This window comes from Pogona vitticeps, chromosome 4, assembly GCF_051106095.1.
Source record: "Pogona vitticeps strain Pit_001003342236 chromosome 4, PviZW2.1, whole genome shotgun sequence".
Classification (NCBI taxonomy): Eukaryota; Metazoa; Chordata; class Lepidosauria; order Squamata; family Agamidae; genus Pogona; species Pogona vitticeps.
Window position 1 is genome coordinate 80,757,526 of NC_135786.1, and position 23,841 is coordinate 80,781,366.

General features: G+C 41.4%; 2 protein-coding genes across 17 annotated transcripts in view; one reads left to right on the forward strand and one right to left on the reverse strand.

The window, feature by feature from the left end:
* Window positions 1-3,069, forward strand: part of TNNI3K (TNNI3 interacting kinase) — a 224,219-nt gene extending 221,150 nt beyond the window's left edge. The window contains exon 25 of the mRNA XM_020794679.3: window positions 2,686-3,069. Within this exon, the coding sequence (XP_020650338.1) occupies window positions 2,686-2,762 (77 nt within the window). The 3' untranslated portion in view covers window positions 2,763-3,069. The remainder of the gene's footprint in view (window positions 1-2,685) is intronic.
* Window positions 3,070-12,572: 9,503 nt separating this feature from the next.
* The window catches only part of ERICH3 (glutamate rich 3), a 98,358-nt gene continuing 87,089 nt past the window's right edge, over window positions 12,573-23,841 (reverse strand). For all 16 annotated transcript variants that reach the window (XM_078392989.1, XM_078392985.1, XM_078392987.1 and 13 more), the window contains 3 exons: window positions 21,028-21,162; window positions 17,027-19,190; window positions 12,573-15,319 (listed from right to left, as the gene is read on the reverse strand). In XM_078392989.1, coding sequence (XP_078249115.1) covers window positions 17,065-19,190; window positions 21,028-21,162 — 2,261 coding nt within the window. In that variant the 3' untranslated portion in view covers window positions 12,573-15,319; window positions 17,027-17,064. The remainder of the gene's footprint in view (window positions 15,320-17,026; window positions 19,191-21,027; window positions 21,163-23,841) is intronic.

Consider the following 23,841-nt stretch of genomic DNA (forward strand, 5'->3'; position numbering starts at 1 on the left):
TATAGTCAACTGCAGCACATGCCTCACCCCCCTCTCCCCTTTCTTATTAAATGACAGCTTCCTAGAAACAGCCTTTTCTTTCTTGACTTTCTTTGGACATTGACTGAAATCTTGCTACTTAGCATAGTAAGTTATAACTGGAGTACAGTAGCTCATTGAATCAGTGGGGATTTAGTGAGTCAGTTCCTCCCTAAGTAGCACTGATTCAGTGGCGCAACTTAGTGCAGTAAGCAATAGGATTTCAGCCAGATTGTTGCAGTCATTTTGTTCTCCCACAACAAAATGGCATAGCTTCATGAGAACTGCAGGGAAATCAAAATGGTGCAACAAGCCACATTATGCCCATTGGAACTTAGTACTTGGAGAAACAAGTAAGGGCAGGGAGGCATCAATGTAAGGGTTAAGTCCCAAAGGTTGTTACTTTCTAATACCAGATGCACTGTGCATTTGAAAGAATGCTGATAGCATAACAAAAAAGTAACAAAATTTCTCACAACTGTTTGAGGTGATGGACATGAATCAAGCTAGCTACAGATTTGTTTTAGAGATGGCCATGTGTGGTTGGTTTAACATGGTATTATCTATTCATCTTCACACATAACCAAGACTAAAGAGAATATGTATTTCTTGCTTAGAGGTGGTGTACTCCAGCCCCAGACCAGGACTGCCTGTGGGGCTGGGGGCTTGTTGTACCTTTCAGTTTATGGTAGAACAACTCTAGCTCAGTGGTAGAGTGCATGCATAGTATGCAAATAATCACAGGGTGGATTTCCTTTAGCAGAGGGGTCTCAAACTCAATTTAGCTGGGGGCCGTTATTGGCAGAGTCTGGGAGAGGCTGGGTCACATCAGGTTTTCCGCCAAGCAGAGCAAGAGCCTGAGGAAGCTGCCCAGGTGTTTCCTTAGCCTGGCTGGGGCTCCGAGGAGGAGGAGGAGGGGTGCAAGAGCCCTCGTCGCCAGCCACAACTCCCTCTAGCTCCTTCTTCACCAACACCACCAGCAGCAGCAGGACGAAGAAACGGAGAAGGAAGGGAGCACCAGCGACCGCCTAGGCATGAAATAATTTTTTTTAAAAAAGCCTCACAGAATCGCCTTGCCAAAGGAGAAATGCCCCCACTTGTACCCATGAAATTAAACAGAACGGAGCAGGCTCCCCACAGCTGCGCACGCACACACAGAGACACATACATGGAGGTCCAGCAACCTTCCTCTGAGGGGCCACCCTCAAAAAAAGGCACACTCAGGCAGGCTGGCTGGCAGGCTGCATTTCCGGATGGAGGGTGCGAGAGGCACTGTCTTGGGAGACAGCCAGCGAGCGAGGTGAGGCTTTCTTTGACTCTTGACAGCATAGGACGCATGGGCACTTCAAGGGGGGCAGGCAAGGCAGGAGCCACAAACTATCACCCGGCAGGCTGCAAATGCCCCCCAGGCTGCATGTTTGAAACCCCTAATTTAGCATGTGCTATTTGGGCCTCTTTGGCAGGGCCAGCCCAAGACGTGTTTTTTCTTGAGACAAAGAACCAAATGGCACCCTTCACCAGTTAAATCAAACTGGATCTTACTCAAAGCCAGACACGTTCCTTTGGCACATGAGATAGAAAATTCTGACAAGCTCCTTTCTCTGTCTCCAGCCATAAATTTACAATAATAATAAAGAAATCAACCAACAATTGGCTGTCCTTCGGAAAAAAAATGGAAAATCTGCTACTTGTATCAGCCTCCTCACTCTCTCTAATAGTAGGGCTGGCTCTGCCCTTTGTCATGTCCCAGCAGTAAATCTTGCAACGTTTTCATGGCATGTGTGAATGTTTCTTATAATACATAACGGCCTATAAATTCTGTCATGATCTTAGACTTGGATCTCATTTTCCTCTGCAACCTTCGAAAGTACAGTTTTTGCTCCTAAGGTTTTTTGTTTTGTTTTTTGTCTCTCTCTCTCTCTCTCTCTCTCTCTCTCTCTCTCTCTCTCTCTCTCTCTGTGTGTGTGTGTGTGTGTGTGTGTGTGTGTGTGTGTGTTTGTTTTGCCTTTTGTTAGTACTTTCAGTATATGTTATTGTCTTGACACTCGGGTATTCAGTGTCTAGGTTAAGCTAGCAAATATTGCAAAGGAATAATAATAGTAGCAATCACATTTCACCAGTGACCCCTATGGTAAAGAAATAATGTCAGTCCTTAATAGACAACCTAGTGCTACCAATAGCAGCTATTGTCATGATAATTATCCAAGATTAAGGGCATAATTATTTCTGGCAGGCTGCTTATTGTTGACTGTTGGATCTGCCATTCAAGGTCAAAATAGGTGTGTTTTAAAAGCAAATAGAAATGTGACTGCATTAAAATACCTAGTTTGAGGTTTTCTATCCTTGGTTTAAAAGGCTATTGTGATAATAGGGTGAATGGGCATATGCCTGTATTTCACATTTTATCTGTTGCATTTTTCCTTCAGTGGAGGACCCTAAACATGGATGTTGGATGGAGGAAAAGATTTCCCTGAAACACATTTGTTTGGTAGCTAATCTATGTATTGCTTATTTACTTACAACATATTTACATAGAAAACACATCCATATTATCTTTCTAAATGTTGAGACTCAATGGGAGAGGAGCAGAGGAGAAAGATGTTGGATGGCATTTGTGACTAGCCGACAATCCCCCTCCCCCTTTAAGCTTCTCTTCACTTTCCACAGGTTACGTGTCGGATCCCATGAGTACAATGCGGTTTCATTCCTGCAGCAATAGTGGCAGCTTTGAAGACAGCGGCTGACAGCAGCAACATTCTACCTGAAGATGGTCTCTCCATGAACTAACAGCAACAATTCTCTTTGCGTCACTGCAGCTCCAAGCTATTGTATGATTCACCTTTAAAAAATACACCATTGGCTCGTGTATCGATGATTAGTTATTGCATCTACTGTAAAGTAATACACAACCAATTCTTACACAAATAATTTAAAGATAGCAAGGAGGGAAAAACAAATTAAACAAATTTGTGAATGTTGCCAATAAAAGTGTTTACACTTGTGTTGTTTGTCTTGGCAATAAATATGCTGTATTCTTGGTGGTGAAGATAATTAGGGTCTCTTGGACTATTTTTTTCCTCCATTAAACATGAGGGAAGATTTATAATAATTGTGAACCATCAAGTCAATTCTGACTGATAGCAACCCTTTTCAGGGTTTTCTAGCTACCATTCCCTTCTTCTGGGGGTGCCCTGGGTCTGTGCAGTTAGCCCAAGGCCACACAGGCTGACTGTTTTGGGGAAACTGAACTCCAAACCTCTGGCTCTGCTGTTGGATATCTAACTCATTGAGCTTTCCTGCCAGCTTAAGAGAGAAAAAGTCATTGTTCATTGTTATTCTGCAAGGAATCTCAATCATAGGGGTTCCCACAATGTGACCTTTCATTCTCACTCCAGATGGAATGAAGAAAATATATCACTCCCCATTTTCCCACTTTTTCAGCTACATGTCCCTGGATCTATTTTGTCAGCTGGGCTGACTCTGTAACATCCTGTGGGGGCCTAAACACTAGCCCTAGCATGCTCTGTAGATAATCCAGTGCCCTCTATATCTTCCTTGCTTAATGTGGTTTGAAGCACCAAATAAAGTTCACCAAAATGTCCAATACAGATTTCTTACGAGCATCTTCAGATTATATGGGAATATACTCCATTATAAGGCTGCTCTGTTACCAATAGGCCAAGAGGCCCGACATATCTTTTCTGTGGGTATTCTGTTTAGTTCCTAGTTCAGCCATTTTTCCCATCATTTCCTGAATTGCCTTTTGAATTTTTTCACCCCTCAGCACAACAGTGTGGGTAAATGAGGAAACACTTCCTTCAGGACTCTCTTCTTTCATCTTGTAGGTCGAGATCATAGCCAGACCGGAGTGAGATGGAAGAAGTCTGCTAATGAATCTTCCATGGGGCAGGTCACAGTTGAGAAAGCGGGATAAAACTGTTTTGGGTGTGGGATGGATCAGGCTACAAAGGTCTGCTGAGGTCAAAGGTTATGCTCCTCCCCTCCAAACAGCAATGACCCCTTGTAGTCCAATCAGCTGTCAATTAAGCACTTCTCCTGACCGTATGCAGAGGGTCAGGGGAAGTGAATTGTGGGTTTTTTTTTAACATTACTCCTTTCTCCCTTTTTCCCTTCCCCCCTCTCCTTTCCCCTCTTTTATTCCTCCCCCATTTTTTTTCTCATTTGGAATCTGCAACTACGATGGTAGTGACTAGTTGGCACTACTGGAGACTGCTTTCCTCAAACTAAATAGGCTAAACATTGAACATGACAAAAGGAATGCATCACCTACCACTTGGCCAGAAAGGTGTATGACAGCTGTCAAAGGGGAAGGATTTTTGATCTAAGTAGAAACGTATGTAGATATGGTCTTTATTTTTGATCCTAACCCTGCCGTCAGCGATCCATATATCATACCTACCATGTTTCCCCGAAAAATAAAACAGGGTCTTATATTAATTTTTGTTTAACTACCTACAGTAGTTGTAGGAATGGAACTCCGTTGTTTTGTGAGGAGTGCCTGTAGTTGAACTGGTGAGTTTCCTTCAGTTCCTTTCTTTGGCATTACACTGAATTTTCCTGCGAGAAGACCTCTTTCATGAGCAGGGAAAATCTGGTGAGGGGAATACAAATGAACTTGCTCTGTTTATTTAAGGGAAGCAAAGGAAGGCCCCTTTAAAAATTATTATTTGAAGAAACCTATTCTGTCTTCCTTTGGAACGAAGTCTAGGAGCAAAGAGATCTGCCTTAGACTGAGGGAGCAACCATATTAAAAACAAAAATACTGTATAGGAAATGCTATGGGTTTGGTGCAGGCTAATTCATCCCCCCCGCCCCTGAACACATGGTGCAACAAGAAATGTGAATCATCCCACAGTCCTTCATTCCCAATCCACAGCTTTTCCTCACTAGAGACCCTTCTGTTTTTTAAAAAAGTTGAATCCATTTGCATCAGTTCAAAGCACACAATTGCTTTGATCCAATCCAGAAAGGAGGGATGAGGTGAATCCATACACACCAAGCACTTTGCCTCAGGCCAGACTCACATTCTCTGGTGTGACTTCACTGTGAGCGAATGCACATTTCTCTCGTTGTATAGTCACATTTTGGATTCCTAGTCCAACTAGTCCAGTGTTGTCAACACTGGCTTCATGTAGGACTTTTTCCTAGTTCTTCTGGAGATGCTGGTATGCTCTAGAAATCTCCTGTCTCAGCACAAAATGAGATGAGGCTGGGATGTTCTGGGTGGTGAAATGGTATAACAGCCTGTTCTTTTTGTCATGCCTAGAGGTCCACCAGAAAGCAGAGCCCCGTCTTCCAGCAACTGTGCCAGATTCATAGCTTGTGCCAAACGACTGGAGAGGCTGCACCCACCCTTTGCAAGCTCAAACTGCCGCCTGGCTTCTCAGAATGGCTGTGAACACAAACCCACACACCCCATAAGGAAGGAATGGGGAAACACAATTCCCATCATCCATCTCATGTGATGACTTAAGAGAAACCCCTGTAAAGAACAGGAGCTTCTCTAACTACTCATGGCCTGCCTGCATGGCCAGAAGAGAACAGGTGGGAATGACAACAGCAAAACACAAGCCCTTCTCTGGGCCCACATTAGATAGGGGCAGACTTTCTCTGTGTTCCTGTGTGTAGTGGGGGGAGGGGCACCAACCTCCTGCCCCCTTTGGGTGTTTTTGGATTCCAGCTCCCACTGTTCTTGACCATCAGTCATGCTGACTGGCCAAATAGGTACTGTATATTACATAGAAAGATAGTGTTCTGTAGTGGTTATAGTGCTGCACTGTAACTGAGGTGACCTGAATTCGAATCCTCACTTAGCCACGCACACACATCTCTGGCTAGCCACACTGAGTCTGACTGAGTAACCTCTCAGTCTGTTGTGCAGTGACCGGGGGGGGGGGGGTAGCCTTGAACTCTGTGGAGGAAAGACACAAAACAAAAATAATACACAAACAAAACATGTTGTGGATGCCAGGTTGAGGAGGACCAACTTAAGAGAAGCCAAGAAAGAAGGCAGATGACACCACATTGGTCATACTTAGGGTTAAAACTCACAAAAAGGGGTAGAGGAGCAGCCATACCAACAGGAAGCCCTGATTTAAGGAAACAAAAGGAATGGACAATTTTTTAAAAAAAAATCTTTATCAGATACAGTTCATAGTCACCAACAAAATTCCATAGGAGAATGCAGTTCTGTAACTCATGTTTCAGATACCAAAGCTTTTGCTTCGAATGTCCACGCTCACAATAGGAGACAGCTGTCTCCAGTATAGATCCTTGCAGTGCTTCAACCCTCACAACTCTCCCTCTCACACAAATACTGCTCCACAGTGTCACCTAGTGCCCTTGTGATGCAAATGCAATACGAGAAGTTTTTAAGAGACGTTCCCCCCCCCGCCACTTGTGGTGTTCCAGAAGACACATTATGCACAGTATAGTGGACCCTTGACTTACAGACGGCTTGACTTACAGACTTTTTGAGTTACAGACTTCTCTGGCTGCAAAATTTAGGTTTGACTTGCAGCCTGAGAATTGACTTACAGAGAAAAAAACAAAAATGGAACAAAAACGGCCTGTTACGGGATTAATCGGTTTTCAATGCACTGTATGTCAATGGAGACTTGACCTACAGACTTTTTGACTTGAGAACCGCCTTCCAATACGGATTAAGTTCTCAAGTCAAGACCCCACTGTATACAAGTGGCATGCACAGCGAAAGAATGTGATTATGCCCTGGAGGGTTGCTAGGTCTGCTGATAAGGAATCCTGGGGAGAAAAAGTGCTAAAGGCAAAAGTACCTTGTCATATACATCAGAGGTTGTCAACCCCCAGTCTGTGGCCTGAGACAGACTGGGCCGCAGAGACAGATCTTCTCCCCCCCCCCCCGCACACACTCCCCTCCCCATAGCTGCTTTGTGCATGCATGCACATGTGCCAGCGCTGGCGTGAGCGCTCCCCCACCTCTGTGTGCATGCGCCCAAGAGCCTATGCACACCCGCGCAAGCGTGGGGGGGGGTGCGCCGCCTTCCTCATAGGCTCAGCCAGTCTGCAGTCCCAAAAAGGTTGGGGACCACTGATATACATCACCTAAGAGAACCAAAACCAACAAAGAGTCTTGTGGGGCATCTTAATGAGTTTTAGTTTATATAAATTTTCATGGACTGCAGGCCAGTTCATCCAAGGCATCAGGTGAATCTAATCAAGTAGAGTGAAGTCCACAAAAGATTAAGCTAAGTAACACTACTTACACTTTCAGGTGTCAAGACGTGATGTCAAAAAGACTGGAGAAATATGGGCATTTGAAATTCTTATTAAGAAAACGAGCTGAGCTGATTCTTTTTAAAGTTGTCAAACTTTAAAATGAATTAGGCAAACTGGTAAGATACTTTCACAGCAGAACCGCAAAACAAAAGTTGGTGATGCAGGAAAAACAGAACCCATAATCATAGGAGGGAGAGACGCCTGTGCGACGTATGTTATTCTTCTAACTCACCAAACAAGACACTAATTCTGTGCGTAGAAGCTGTGCATCCTTCAGAGGAAATGCCGGTCTGTTTGTTTTCCTCCTTTGCACTTATTTCAGGCCACATTTGGAACATTAATTTTCTATTAATTTGCAATTGGTCGGTTTGCTGCAAGACAGCATGGGTTTAATTCCATGCCCAACATCTCGTGAACATTCGTCTGAGAGATTTGGAAGCCCAGTGGGGAGACAATGTAAAAGGTGGAAATAATTATTCGCTGTAACATGTGATTTGGCCCTTACATCTTCTTGGGACAAGACTGGTCTCTGGAATTAGGTCTGTCAAGATATTCAGTAGTTTGGTCTTCATATTTTCTTCTGAATTACAGAAGTTAAGCAAGTGAGCTTTTCTGCCTCTTCATTCTCATGCCAGCTATATATCTGTGTGTCCATTTTCTGCTACAGAAAGTGTTCAGCCTTGTTCACTGCCCATCTGTTTTTCAATTATAAAAGCCACCCTGTTAAAATAACTCAACAGGGGTGGGTGAGTTATTCAGGTGGTGGAATCTCTTTTTAACATTAACTAATACCTTAAAAGTTTTCTTCTCCCCCCATCATGCTTGCTTGCGATAGGCTCCTTTTTGCCTGGCTGAGCACCACTGAGCACAAGAGGCACAATTAAGACACAGCCCGCTCGGGTGTGATGCAGAAAGCTTAATGTGAACTTTGATCTTTTCTTTTCACAGTAATGAGCAAATTCTGCTTTTGCAGAGTGGAGGGAATACATGCTGAGGTTTCCCTTGACAGCTAGGAGTTGGGAAAGAAACACCTGAGATGCCAAGATGACACATCAGTGGAAAATGGAGCAGTGGGTGAGGGCGATGGTAATTCTCTGGAGAATTGGTGAGAAAGCTGATCTTCCATTTCACAGCAAAAAGAGAGAGAGAGGGAGGGAGGGAGGGTTCACTGGAACAGACAAGGCTGGTTTTCCACATGTCTTTGAGACATATTATGTTCAGTAAAAAAAAATGAAGGGAAGGAATGAACAGTTATGAGTAGACAGAGGCCTTTTATGTGTATTATTGCATTTGTAATTATAAAATAATGCAACACAATGACTGCCACTTTATTTATTTGTAGCATGTATATCCTCACTTTTCTCTAGTGACCTCAGGGTGAGATATGTGGCCGTGCTCCATTATCTTACAACCCTGTGAGGGAGGTCATGTTGGCAGACACTAAAAGGCCCTAAGCCAGCCACTGAATTTTCACAGATCAGGAAAGACCTGAACCTGTTGTGTCCTACTCCAATCACTACCCCACCCCACCCCAAATTTGGCTCTCTTTGGAAACACTGGCTGCAAAATTTGACCATTTTTGCAAATATGGGACATTGTAGTATTACAGAGAAGAGACTACTATCAGTGGAAGTAGGTAGGGTTATAAAAGTCATCTCCATAAGTCATCTCCATTGCAAGTTTTGGTTGTTGGCTTAGATGAGAAGTGGGTAAGTTGCTATCCTCTAAATATTTCTGTGTTGTGATTTCCATCATCCTTCACTGCTGGCTAAGGCTGATGGGAGTTGCCATCCAAGCATATCCAGAGGTCCCCATGGTGTCTTCAGGTTTTGTGTTAGGTGGTCCAGTTCGCAGCTACAGGTAGAAAAATGGGGGCAATCTTTTCTCTCCCTCTCCCCAAAAAAACTCACAGCTGGGCTTTCTCCATCCTTCCTCTCTTTGTTTACAGAGAAGATACCTCTCCTTTTCCCATCACGTGTATCTCTCCTAGCCTACATATTCCCCAAGAAAATGTTTTTCTTCTTCTTCATTAGAGGATGTGTGTGAAGAGTAAACATTCAATAGACTTAGTGAGCCACATTATTTAGCTCAGCACAGGGAGAATCGATTCCTCCCCCATTTTGGCTTGTTGTGCCCTTCTTAAACATACAGAACATCACAAAATGATATATGTATGAAAATAAAAAAAAATCTTCAGCTATCAACATGAAAGGCGCAGATAGGAGCAGGAGGGCTGATGGAAGACTTAACAGTTCCTAGCTGCTAAACTGGTATGTGTAAGAATATGAGTCTGTTGAGACAGGGAAATTTGGTGCAGTCTGGTCCATGCTTAAAAGGTTTTTAAGTGTGATCAGTTTTAATTCCCACCTGAGCAATCCTTTTCTCCACATTGGAGATTGTGCTCCGGTTCCTTTCCTCCCATACTACAGGTACTCATGTAGCAAGGTTTACTTGAGAGTAAGGAGGCAGTAGCAACAGCACACTGGGATAGCTGCAGCATGAAGGGAATATACGGAGGTGAAGGTTGGGGAGATGGAAGAGAGATTATCCCCCTTTCCCTGCCTCCCTTTCTTCTCAGCCAGGGCTCTGCTGAGGCTGTGCTTCATTGAAAACCCAGGGAGTCAACATAGCTTTCTCTCTCTCTTCCATGCCTTTTCTCTCAGGAGACATTCAGGGAGCAGTGGTGACTTCCCTTCATTGTTGATGATGCTAAAATAATTGGCATATCAAAATGGTAATATATCAGCATGGTACCAGAATTTCACTGTTAGGGAAATATTTTTTAAAAGAGACAAGAATAGAGGAGGGGGCCTTCTTCACCCTCCCTTTCAATGCCACCTAATACATATCACATGGTAGCCACCACAGTTAATGCTGCCCACAGAGCCATTTTGGTGAAAGGTATCTGTCCATGCAGGCTTAACGAAGCTGAATTGTGCCAAAAAGAATGCATGAATGCAGAAAGGGGCACAACAACTCTTAAAGGGGAAGGATAGATAGTTCTAAGTAGAAACATATGCAGATGTGGACTTCCTCCACCCCACTCAAACCACACTATCATTGATCCATTATGCCAGTGTGGACACATCCAAAGTTCTCAGGAGTTTCAGTGTATTTTGGGTGACATTTTCACTTTCAGCTGAGGAAAGGGGACAGAGGAAGAGTGTGTGTGTGTTTCCAGAAGAACTTCTGTGCCTTTAAGGGTTGCATGGAAAGGAGAGAGAATGCAAAGGCTGTTTTTTTTTTATGGCATCAGATGATACAGTGGAACCATTTCTCCTACTTTGCAGCTGGTGAAGGCAGAGCCCTGCCAGTAAAAGGTGCCAGCTCTATGTCCAAGGCATTGCCATTAATGGCTCCATTCAAGTGTAAGAAATTAATGAGGACTAGAAATAGAACGAGAGCAGCAGCAAGCTGGGGAAGAAATGTTTTAATTGCCCAGTCCAGTTGCCAGCACCTGACCTTCTGAGCTCAGATGGGATTTGAATTCCATTTGTGGATTCCTGGCCCGTTGCTGCTGCAGACTTTTAGTAGTTTGAAATGCAAAGCATTTGACAAAGCCAACTTGTTGGATTCAAGCAAAGCAAACACGTTGTTTTACTGATAATTAATATAATTGGCTATTAGAAGGAAAGACTGCCTCAGTTAATTGGTCTCTATAGAAGAAATAGCCGGCCTTTGGGGCAAAGCATGCTTTTCAAAAGCATTGAGTTATTAATTCAAATGGATTAGGTTATTTTTTAAAAAAGAAAAAAAAACACCAAAATCTAGAATCCAGATTGGTACAAAGTCCACATAGCGTTTGCTGAGGTCAAATTAGCCTCATTCCTCTCTCAGAAAAGAAGGTTCTTTGAATTATACATCAAAGAAAATACACCACTGAGATGTTTTGTGGTCCATCCAGTTACCAGCAGTGCCACTACTAATTGTTAAAAAAACCCGTAAGATTGATTACATATGCCGTTTTTAAAATTTAGGAAAATAAATAAGCCAAGAACTTGGTTTATTCACTCACAGAGGTGTCATACATTTGCACAAGACACTTCAGATGCACATAAAAGGCAGTTGGCAGCTAGACAAAAATCAAGGGTGGCTAATTGGAGGCCCATGAACCCAGTCTAGATCTTTCAGCTTCTTTCAGTTGGTCCCTGAGGGCCTTCCAAAGCTGTTGCATCTTTAGGATTTTGTCCGCCATGTATGCATTGTGAGGATATGGGTTTTGTAGTGCTTGTTTCCCAAGCCTTGCAGTTGTTTTGTCTCAGAGATCTAACTGCTCTTGTGAAGAAGAGCCAAGGCCATATCTCAGGGCCGATAACCATAACATTCCTTGCTAATGACATACCAGCCTGGGAACAAGAGGACGAGCTGTGGAAAGTTACATGTTGGGCATGGAGTTGCAGACAAAGGACTGTACACTGACTGGATACCATCATGAAAAAGAAACTTTTGAAAAGGGGGGCTAAGTGTAGGTGCGTGTGAGAGTGTAAGTTGGAGAAGGAAAGGAAGATGGATGACAGGTTTACAGCCATTGACTGACTGAAGACTTAGTCATAGTTACTTAGAATAGTCTAGAAATTAAGTAGTAAAACTATGAGTGTTTTATTGTTTTATGGCAAAGTCTTAAGGGAGCTTACTTTAATACTTGGATGCTTGGCATTAAACCAGTACAATTTGTACCTTTTTGTATTTCTTTTCTTTTATAACCTTTTATTCTTTTTAAATAAATACTTTAAATTTTACCCAAGTGTGATCCTTGGGGGCAAGGGTGAGAGCGCCTAAAGGCAGTGCCTTAGTCACAAGGGCTATGTTTGCTTTTTTTTATTATTTGGGTGTCCTACTTGGTCAGGCTGGTGTGAAAGGTTCAAACTAAAGAGTTTTTAAGCTTAAATAAGTGAGTAATTGGAAATCTAGGGACAAAAGCTCGCTGATAGTTGCCCAGTCGTGGACTTTCCAGATCTGACCCAGCCTAGGGGAAGAGGTGGTGGACATTGGGAACTACAGTTTGGCTTCTTTCGCTAGTAGGATGGCTTCTCTTAGGAGACATGTTCCTGACACACATACTGATGGAACACAGGTGTTGCATACATGAGAATATCCTGAATATTCAGTTCTTCCAGCTCATCAGATATCTATTCATGAAAGGGCTACCCTCCAGAAAGTGTGGATGCCCGATCTCAGGACCTTTGTGCTCCCCACCACCTCAGTGATCTTCATTCAGCAATGTCTGCTCAATTGGGGGGGGGGGGGAGCTGCCATAGGCAGATTGAGCAGGCATGTTTGCTTCAGATGGGTTAACCATTTTTATTTGGTTAAAAATGACAATATCTTGTAATTTCTTACCTTCATGCAGAAGTACAGTACACAACTCATATCAGAGCAGGGAAAAATATGAGATGATGCCAGCGTTTTAATCTCTTAGCAGAAAGGTTGTCTGGCAGTCTTGTTTTAGTCATACTGAATTCATCACAGATGCACCCATTCATTCTGAGATGCTTTTTGTAGATGGCCCATGAACTGTAAAATGCTTTTGAGAATCCAAAACAGAAGTGGAACTCCAACTAGGTATTGATGTAGACGCAAGAAAGATTTATCATGTATACTATAGCTTGTCATCATGCCATGGTGGTACAGGAGAAAATGGCCTCATTGAAATTCTTTGATCTATACAAAGGGAATTTGCACATCATGTTGCAGACAGTGTTACTCGGAACTGCTCTGACTTGGATATTGCAGTTGATGGAGGTCTTGGGGATATAACTTTGTCCCCTTCTTGTCCAGAGATGAGGGATGTATTTCAATCAGTACAGGTTGAGGATATGGACAGGATCCTTGAAGAAAAAGTTATAACATCTATGCTGGATTCTTGCCCTTCCTGGCTTATATAAGCAGCCAGAGGGGGACTGGCTGGATAACAGGAGTGGCAAATGCCTTCTTGCAAAAAGGCAGGATGGCAGCATGCATAAAGGAGGCAGTAGTAAGCTTATTATTGAAGAAGCTAACCCCACTGTATTGGACAACTCTTGAGAAGATTCAATCTTAGTTATTAAAAGCGTGCCTAAAGAGGCAGGAGTTTTAACTGTTGCTGAAAGGATAAAAGGGGCTAAATTAATTTCTCAAAAAAGAGCATTCCGCAACATGGGAGCAGGGAAGGCCTTCTTTCACGCTCCTGTCAAATATGCCTGCAATGGTATTGGACTCCAAAATGCTAGACAACTTCTCCCAGTGGTTTCATTTATGTGTAAAATAGCACGGGGGAGGACAAAACAGAAATCTCATTTTTCACAGGCAATTGGGAGTCCCCCCCCCCGCAGCACCACCTTCTGAGTTGACTCTTCTCAGATGCTGAGCGTAAGTGCTTTTTAAATGGTGTTTTAAAGTCTCTAAATATTTAGGTAATCAGTATTACATGTTTAATTGTTTTATAACTTTGTAATTTATTGTGGTTTTAACCTAACTTTTTCAATTGTTGTGAGCCACCTTGGGTCTCCTCATTGGGAGAAAGAAAGCCTGGAAATACACACACACAAACACACACAAAGAAATAAAGTTGCAACTGGAGGTGCTGCTGAAACTCCTGCTCATTCAAGGTAACTCTTAACCTTCTCAGGCATTTGCTATAATGCTCAAAAGGAAAATCCGAAACAGCATAAAGCAAGCAAGTAACACTCAAGTTCCTCAGATAAATGGCAGTATCTTTATGAAGGATAAATTTAAAATCCTAAATGGGCACTCTGATGCACAACAAACTCATATAGCTGATGGAGAAATTACCAAGGAATTACAATATCAGCATACATGGAAAGGGACTATCCATCTTTTTTTTAAAGTGATGTTAGTGTTTTTGTACTATGGTGTCATGTGTTGCCCTCAATCCCTGAAGTCTTCACTTAGGAATTTCATTTTGACAGTCTTCGCATTGAGCTTGCTTCTTGGCATACCTGTGTGTGAACCACTTTTGTGCAAGACACAAAAGGCTCATGATGAGTGCCTTATCTATGTTGCAGTCACTCCGAAACCCACCAGCTTATTACTGAAATAATACTGCTAACGGGTCTGAGAAGTTGTGGTTATCTGAGACAAAGGCTTGGCTTCAAGAAATTCCACAGAAAATGCCACTCTTAAAATAGGAATCAACTATCCTTGTTCCTTGAAGAGGGCTCCAAAGCTCACGAGAGAAGGCAATGGGATCATATCATAAGATCTGCATGGGTTGGCCCCTGCAAAGCTCACACACAGAACAGCAGCAACAACAACAAATACTACATAATCTTTGGAGTTGATCTAACTCCTTGTTGAGTTATGATCAACCTTTGAACACGGTAAGTTGTGAACTCTATGAGCACAGAATTAACCATTATATAACTAACATTGACAGTTATCTCCTAAGCATCCCAGTCAGAACACAAAATACTTCCCTTGGAACACATGTGTATGAATGCATATAATTGCCTTAATTGCCTATCTTTTTTTCTGTAAAGAAAGAAACACAGAAGGCAGAGCAAGAAAAGATGGATACAATCACAATGTATACAGTTCTCGTATCTGTTTACAGGTGTTTTTTTAATTCTACATAAAGTCTTCATATGGCTCTCGCTGTCACCGCAGTTTACTGGTTGAATCTGGGAAAGTTCCACTAACACAATAATTCTCTGGTTTTTAAAAGAAATATGTGGCAGCTGTTGGAAAGGCCTCATGATTATTATTTTCATAATTATAAAGGAGTGCTATTTCTGAAATGGGTTAGATAGGCTTATTTCACTTGTCTGAAGCTGTTCTGGTGCAAAGTGCCAGATGTTCATACCAGTCAAGAAGGCAAAGAAAGGAGTGGGTAGATACTCCAGCTGGCACCAATCTTAACTGATTTTTTTTTAAAGTTACTAAATAATCATCATCATAATAGTAATAGAAATGAGAAACTGCTAGCACTGAAAGAACGGAAGAAGATGCTCGAGTGTATCTTTTTCTCCGCCATGTCTTGGGACTGCCATGATGACATAATAGGAATATCCAACCCCAGACCATTCTGGGGAAACAAAACAAGAAGAAAGTTAGCAGTACAGTGTATAAATCATAACTCTTGAGACAGACAATTCTGATGACTTCACATAGTGAAATAATAGGAAATAATAGAAAATCTACAAACTATTTTTCTTGCAGTAGTTCCTTAAAGTTACAAAATCAATTATTTACTTTAAAGTGAGCCCACCAATGATCTGGATATTGTTTTCATAGAATCATAGAATCATGAAGTTGGAAGAGGCTCATAAGGCCATCAAGTCCAACCCCCTGCTCAGTACAGGAATACAAATCCAAGGATATATGCCAGGTGGTTGCCAGTGGTGATTATCATTTTTTTTTTAATGTAAGGCCTGTTAAAAAGTACAAACAATTAAAACAATCTCATTTGTACTTCTTGTTCATATCATTTGTGACGCCAAATTAGAATTTTCTTGGTGCAGCATTTGAATAATTTTTGGCAGCAAAATATTTGTTCTTGACAGGTCATACGAGGAAGAATCATTTGAATTCTGATGCTGCAGATGTACATTAAATACAGCAATGTAAATGGCGGTTTATTGTGCAGAAACTATGATAACATTCAGATATTTGATATGTAGATCACTTGCTTACTTTGTTTTTCAAAGGGAAAATCCAGAAGGGGGAGAAGGTGAATAGGATTTCTCTCTGGTTGCTGTTCACAGAGTATCAGTGGTGTGGGGGGTGAAATGGGTGTGAGTGGTATTGTTGCCAATGATTGCACTTTGCATGTAGAAGGTTGGAGGCTTTTTTGCATCTCCACAACCAACACCAACACCATTTTGCATGTTCACCAGAAGACATGCTAGGTATCTTCATTAGATCCATTAAAAGAGTAGACCATACTCAGCCAGACGAACCAGTGGACTGACTCAGTACAAGGAAATTTTATGTGACATACAGATATCTCAACTACGATGCTACCCATGCTACCCACTGGCATTGTTATCTCCCTTTTTGTTATATGAACTTTGTGCGTCAAGCAGAGGGAATGTTCTCAAGAGGCTTATATCAACCTTAATAGTCTCAGAAATGCCATAAGTCTCTGGACCTCCTTTACTAAAGGAAGCTAAATCTGGATAAATACCCTGCCCATAGAATGTTCTCACCTCTTTCGGAAATGGTGAACACACAGAAGTGTTTATTGAATCAAGCATGGAAAATTTTGCCAGTATAAAAAGCTGGACTCAATACTTTAGATACCTGTGCAGAGAAAGATCTGAAGGATCACAGGGCAGTTCTACCGCAGAACCTAAATGGCTCTGACCCCAAAAGTTAACCTGATAAGAGGCTACTTCTGGGAACCATATATAAGCTGCTCTGAATGCTTCATAGAAAAATAGTATATAGACAATGCCATGATCCAGCCTGGTAAACCATCTTTAAATATGTATGATTTTTTTCTTAAAAGATTAAGTCCATGGCTTACCTCTTCTGATTAAGATTTGTGTCACTTAACTTTAACCAGAACATATCCTGCATTCCAAATCTATACATACAAATGTGAAAATTGCCTGGTGAGTTTAAGATGCAATTTGTCGCATACTATGAAAATATGTCCTGCCATTTAAAAGGGAAACATTTCTTCCTCTTCCCTTAACACATACATACACCAATTCATACATGCCACTTGCCTAGCAAAAGCCTTTAGACAAGAGAGCAGCTTATTTGTCATATAGAGAAACATGCTCACCTTCCCCTCAAGTCTCTGTCTTCTCAGTCAATCAGCTCTCAGGGCTGCCCTCCTTCAGACTGATCAGTGCTCCACTGATTGACTTCTGTCACTGCCCGATTTTCTTCTGGTGATTCCTCCTGTCGTGTCTTTTTCTTTCCACTTCCGTCGTTTCCCTCCAAAGAGTTTCTATCCACAGGTTCCCCTATTCCTCTTTCGTCAACTTTTTTGCTCTCAGCTTGCCATCTTTCTTCTGCCATTCCTGCTGAAAAGAAATCTTGCCTGTCAAGATCCTTCTGATTTGAGATTTCCTCTTCCGCTAAATCTTCCACTGGAGAGTCTTCTTCCTTATCTTCCACTTCTTCATTCAGCCGTGATACTTCTGTTATGAACTGCTGTATTCCTATTAACAAAGCTTCCTCTACATCTGCCAGGGTTATTCCTTCACCTGTTATCTGTTCTTCTGTGTCTGATCCCTCATCTTCAGTCACCTCTTCATCCTGAACTTTCATGTAAACTGATGTTTGCCCTGTCCCTTCAGATGTTTCTCCCGGTTTATCTTGGACATCTGGTTCATTCTCCATTCCACTCTCTTTGTTCAATCCTCCTACTAATCTTACTTTCTGTGCTGATGATTCAGGTACATCTTTTGCCTCTGCTACAGTGTCTTCTTCCAAATTGACTATATTTTGCCATCTCATGATGGTCATCTCAGAAGTTGGTTCTCCCTCAGATTCTGTGCCCAGAGACAAAATTTCTCCCTCAGATTCTGAATCTTCATCTTTCATTTTCCATTTAACTGTTAGTAATCTTTGTGTCTCTTCATCTTCCTCATCCCCTTCAATTGCCAATTTTCTTTTGGTCTCTTCAGCTTTAACCTTGTCTTTAACCATCACCTTTCTTTCTGCCTCTTCAGCATCTGCCTCCCCTTTAACCATCTCCTTTCTTTTTTCCTCTGCCTGCCTTATGGATTCCTCAGTTGCAAATGGTAGAGCCTCTGGGACAACATCAGCAAAGTATTCTTTCTCAATACTCTGCTTCCTTTTAGGAGCTGTCATTCCAGACATCAACATCTCTACTCTCCCTTCCTGTTTTGTTTCCTCTTCCACAGCTTCCACTGCTGAAACATCTTCTGTAGATGTAGTTTCCATCTTACTCATTTTTGGAGTTATTTTTTCTGAATATCCCTCCAACATGCATGAATCTTCCTGGATACTTGCCTCCAGATCAAAAGGAGCTTCTCGTATAAAATCATCTTCATCTACTAATTTTTCTAAAGCCACATCCTTTTCATCTATGGGGATTCTCTCTTTCACCTTTGTGTCTGGTTCTATCAACTCTGCTTCAATGGTGGAGGCTTCCCCCAGATTGATTTCTGTATCTTCCCTTTCCTTCATGTGTTCCTCTTCTTTCAAAAAGGTGGCACTCACACCTTCACTGTCTGTGAGCTCCTCTTTTACTACACCCTCTGTGCCAGGCTTGTGGTCTGGCCAAGTTCCATTTCTTTCAGGCTTAGTTTCTTCCATATTTTTCTCTTTGTCCTCCACAGACGCTGTCTCCAAAGCCTCATCTCCCTGAAATGCCTCTTGTATAGTCTCCTTTGTCTCCTGTACTTCATTTTCTATACCTTTCTTTCCCACTGATTCCACAGTCCCCAACATTTCAGATGCTTCAGGTACCTCTTGTCCACCTTCTTGACTGTCAGAGGCTTCCTCAACAGCTATTAGATCTCCACTGACACTCTGGTCCTCTACTTCCTCCTCTTCTAACAGATATCCCCCTGATAGTTCCTCTCCTTCAGAAATTTCATGTTCTGATAACATTTCTTTTGGCTCTTTCACTTTTCCCTCTGCTTTTAACTCCCCTTCAGAAGACTTCAACTTCTCATGCATTTCTTCTTCTTCTACATAGTCCTCATCCGATTCTACTTCTGCTTCTTTCTCCAGGTCAGTCTCTTCTCTCACAAGCTGATCTTTTCCAGCATTTTGGGCAGCAAGAGCTACCACATTTTTGTCTAGGGATTCATCTTCCAGTGCTGTATCTTTGGGGCCTCCCTGCTCTAAAATCTCCACTTCCTCAAGTGTTCTTTCTTTGCCCACCATCTGTCTCTCTTGTTCCACTTGCTCTACGACCGTCTGTGATTTGGGCCCTCTTGATTTTTTTGCCAAAGAAGCTCCATCTGTCACTATTAAAATAAACACAGCATGAGTTATAACTGTGATAATTGCATAAGCGACTGTTTTAAAATACCTTGTTATGAAAGGTGTTTATTCTTCATCCTCTCCTATAGAAGCAATTTTGAGCTCAATTGGTGATAACCAGTGGCCTGGACTCTATGGGATAAACTTTTCAGAGGATGATTTATTGAGGATGTCCCTATGCCAATAGCTTTATATTTTTGGAAGCATAATTTCCATATAAAAATAAACATAATAACACTGTCCATGACAAGACAGTGAAATAAGTTAGCAGTATCATTGGTGCTGTAATATTGATATGTATAAACAGGCAGCAAGTTCCTCATAAGCAAGGGGTTCCTGCAAATGAAGAGGTTACAGAATGTATGAACTGTATGTTGAATTAAATAGGATGAGATTAATGTGACCTCATGTGCAGTTTATCACCAAAACAAATGGTACCCGTGTATCGAAAGAAAGGGGGATGTTGTTCTAGGTCCAAATATGGGAGGCCATTACAAGACATCTACCATAATTATACTGAGACTGATGCCTTCATTTCTAACAAATTCTTAGGAAAAGGGGATAACTAGTTTTCAATCATAGGCTCTTTCCTATTGGCTAAATACCACATCAGTCTCCTTGAAGACTGCCTGAAAAGGAATGAGACTTGTTAGTTACAACTCACAAGTCCCATTGATATCAGTGGGTCTTCTCTAAGCAGGACTAATACTGAATTTAGCACTAAGTTGTGTTTCTATCAAATGATTATTTGATCCTGATCCAGAGGAAATACGTAGTAGTACTAGATTTATCCAAAATGATAATTAGTTGGAATTAACTTTCCCAATTGATTTCAATGAGAATTAAGGATAATTTGCAGTGCAGTCCTATCCATATGCACTCCAGAGTAAATGTCACTGGGTTCAAAATGTTGTAGAGAACTCCAGCATAACATTTTCATATTATTTTCCCTTTAGTTTGAGATACCCTAGCTGCCCTTAGAGTATGAAGCCCATAATTAAATTTAATAAGCTATGTTCTGGGGATGGGGGGAAACCTATAAATAGGATTATATTAGGATCTATAAGAAGGCGTTTGTCAGACTTGTATGATCTAAATAATCTTCAGAAAAATGGAGCAAAACCTCTGCAGCAAAAATAGTAGAGCAGAAGTGCTGGCAATATTAATCTAAGCCTTTATGTGTGATGTTAAAGGAGCCATGCAGTCAAACCAGACAAATCTTGGAATAAAAAAGAAACTGCATGGTAGAAGAGAGGCAGAGTTCAAGAAAGTGGCTATAGTTCAACCAGAAAAACAAGAGAAAAGGAAAACAGCATTTTTTAAGAATACCATTAGCCTTGTAGCAAAATTGCTTACCGAAACTGTAAAATTTGTATAGCATTGTGTGAGGTGGAGAAAGCATCTGATCTAAGGATGGAAAATGTGTGCCTTCCAGATGTTGTTGAAGTGCAACTTAGCATACCTCACCATTGGCTGTGCTGGCTAGAGCTGATGGGAACTGCAGCCCACCAGCATCAAAAGGGAAACAACTGGCCAACTCTGGGTAAAATGGGCAAGTATACTAAAACATGGCTTTGGATTTGCTGCCTTGTGCAATGATTCTGTGGCAAATGAGTTGATATGGAATGAGTGCCCTGTAGGTTAAAGGAGAAGAGTTTGAAGAAACTTAGACTTGAGTTATTTGACACAATTCCCTGTATGGAACAGAAGAACATAAAGAGGTGAGTGTCTACTACAGAAAACCTAAATACTAACCAGAGTTTAAATGGGCAATAACAATGAAATTATATTCGCACACAAACTTTATTTAGCCTACTTTACCTTCTTGTTTATCTCCAGTACCAACTGCATCTTCCTCCTCATCTTCTGTACTGGAATCACTAGGTTCAGGTTCAGAACTCAAAAGTTGATCATGTTCAATTGCCTCAGCTATTTTCTCTTTGGCTGATTTGCTTTCTTCAAAAAATAACACAACCATTGCAAAAACAAGGAGCAAAGAGAGAGAAATTGGGAATAATACTGAGTCATGAATACTGACTGGCTCACAAAGTTACTCTATTAGCTGTTAAAGACACCACTTAAAACTCAGCAACCTTCACCAAAACGATGCATCAAACACAGAAAAGCACACTTCATGCAGCTGAATCTCCATCATGCAAAAAGGAAAAAAAATACACCAATCCTCCCCCCTCAAATAACCACCAAGCCATAAGATGACCTTTCTTCAGAAATACTTTTAATTTCCACTGAATCAAAACAATTAGGAAATAGAAAATGTTGGAGAAAAACTCAGGGCATTTTCTAAATACTAAGCTTTCAAACACAATTCCAATGATTCTGTCAATTCCCTAAGTACAGTTCGCATGCTTTATCTCATTTTGATGCATGGACAGATCTGAATGCAAATCCCTATGCATTCAAAACACACATATTTGATATTCCTAAATGCACAGGACACAATGATTCCAATTTTGCTGTATTTTCAATGCATTCTTATTAGTCCTAGGACACAGTTGAAAGTTGCGTTAATATTTTCATTGTAACCTCAGTGCTTATATAATAAGGTTATTTACATTTCACTTGCGCTTAACAGAATATGTTTTATTAATATTGCATTCCTATCAGTTCAGCTACCACTATTCCCAAAACAAAAACTGCAGATGTTTCTTCTTCTGTCTAAAACAACATTTAAAAAAGAAATCACTGTATAGAGGTTCTAAACCTCACTGACATTTAGATTTTTCATTTGTTTGGGTGTTGTTGTTTTTTAAAGAAACCCAATGGCTTTTGCCTAGGTCTACAAACACCTTATTAAACACACATGGGAGCAGTCTTTCTCAAATTGCTCTGCCTACAAGTTAATGAGCATAACAAGGTTTACATTCTTAGTATGTAAGGATGTTTTTATTCCATCCATACAAAATGGATGAAACTGATGGCTTGTTCCAATGGGGGACTTAATACTGCAAGAAACACTAATAGCAGTTATACAGCTTTAGTCATGAATGATTAGTTTTGTACAACCAATAGTAGCAGAATCCAGATGTGCACTGACATATAGATTCAAATGCTCATCCAGTTAGGCTTCTAAACCAGCATAGATATGTTCCTGGAAGGTTGCTTCTTTGGCTGGACATCTCTAACTGAATGTCTGCAATTTGCTCAGAAACATCATACAAAATCTATTGTGAGTACTCACATGGTGAAAGAGAAAATACAGTTAAGCTTTCTCTCTGTAGCAGAGTAAGTGTTGCATAGATACAAGTGGTGCCTCGCTTAACAGGCGCCCCATTTAATGACGAATCAGCATAGTGATTAAGTTTTTGCGATTGCAAAAGCGATCGCATTGTGATGATTTAAATGGTAAAAAATCGCTTTGCAACAATCAGTACGCTGTTTCGCTTACTGATTTTCGCATACCGATGATTTTAGAACAGCTGATCGGCAGTTCCAAAATGGCCGCCGGGTAAAAAAAATGGCCACCTGCTGTGTTTTCGCACCCATTCCTCGCTTACCGGGCAGCGAAAATGGCGGCCGTATGGAGGATTTTCGCTTAAAGGTGAGTTTTTTGCCCGTAGGAATGCATTAAACGGGTTTTAATGCATTCCTATGGGCTTTTTTATTTCGCATAGCGACGAATCTGCATAGCGACGATTTTGGCTGCACGGATTATCGTCGCTATGTGGGGCACCACTGTACTTGGGTTATCAGCCCCAACAATAAAGCAGGAGAAGCAATTATAGACAAACAAATAACCTTTAATAAGATACAGTGGTGCCTCGCATAACGATGTTAATTGGTTCCATTAAAAACATCGTTATGTGAAAACATCGTTAAGCGAAACACCATTTCCCATAGGAATGCATTGAAAACCGGTTAATCCGTTCCAATAGGAGCCGATTCAATACATTTCAATGGTGAAAAAAAATCACCAAAAATTCAAAAAGACTCAGAACAAAGCCAGATTACTTTAACAAAGGTTTTATTAGGTGCACTAACGATTCCAAGCATTTTAAACATTTTTTAAACATTTCAGAATATTTTTCATATAGCGAAAACAGGGCTGTAAAAAAAAAGTTAAGCGAAACAGGGGACCTAAAACTGTCATCGTTAAGTAAAGCAAGGTCCCAAACATCGTTATGCGAAAATCCCCCATAGGAAACATTGTTAGGTGAGGCGGCAAAATTTCCAGCAAAGGCCATCGTTATGCGAATTCATCGTTGAGCGAGGCACTCGTTAAGCGAGGCGCCACTGCATTTACATTAAAATTTGTGCATGTGTGCTATGCACCATCTGGAACTGACTTGCAGCAACCCCAATAGGGATTTACCATTTGTACCCCCACTGAATTTCCATGGTTAAGTAGGGATTCGAATCCAAGTCTCCTGATTCCTTATCCATCACTCTTCGAAAACAGAAAGGCCTAAACCAACTCCGAATGAACTAGACATGTGCCCTAGACTAGAGGAGCTCACAAAGAGAGAAATACTAGCATGTCTGCTCTTTAGAGCCAGGAAGGAAAAGGAAGTGAAGATGGATAGGCAGACCCTGTGAATATCAGTCTCACAATAAATTCAGGAGGAAGTACTAGTGGTCAGATAGTCAAAAGACCAGAAAACCTCTGTCTCCCCTACT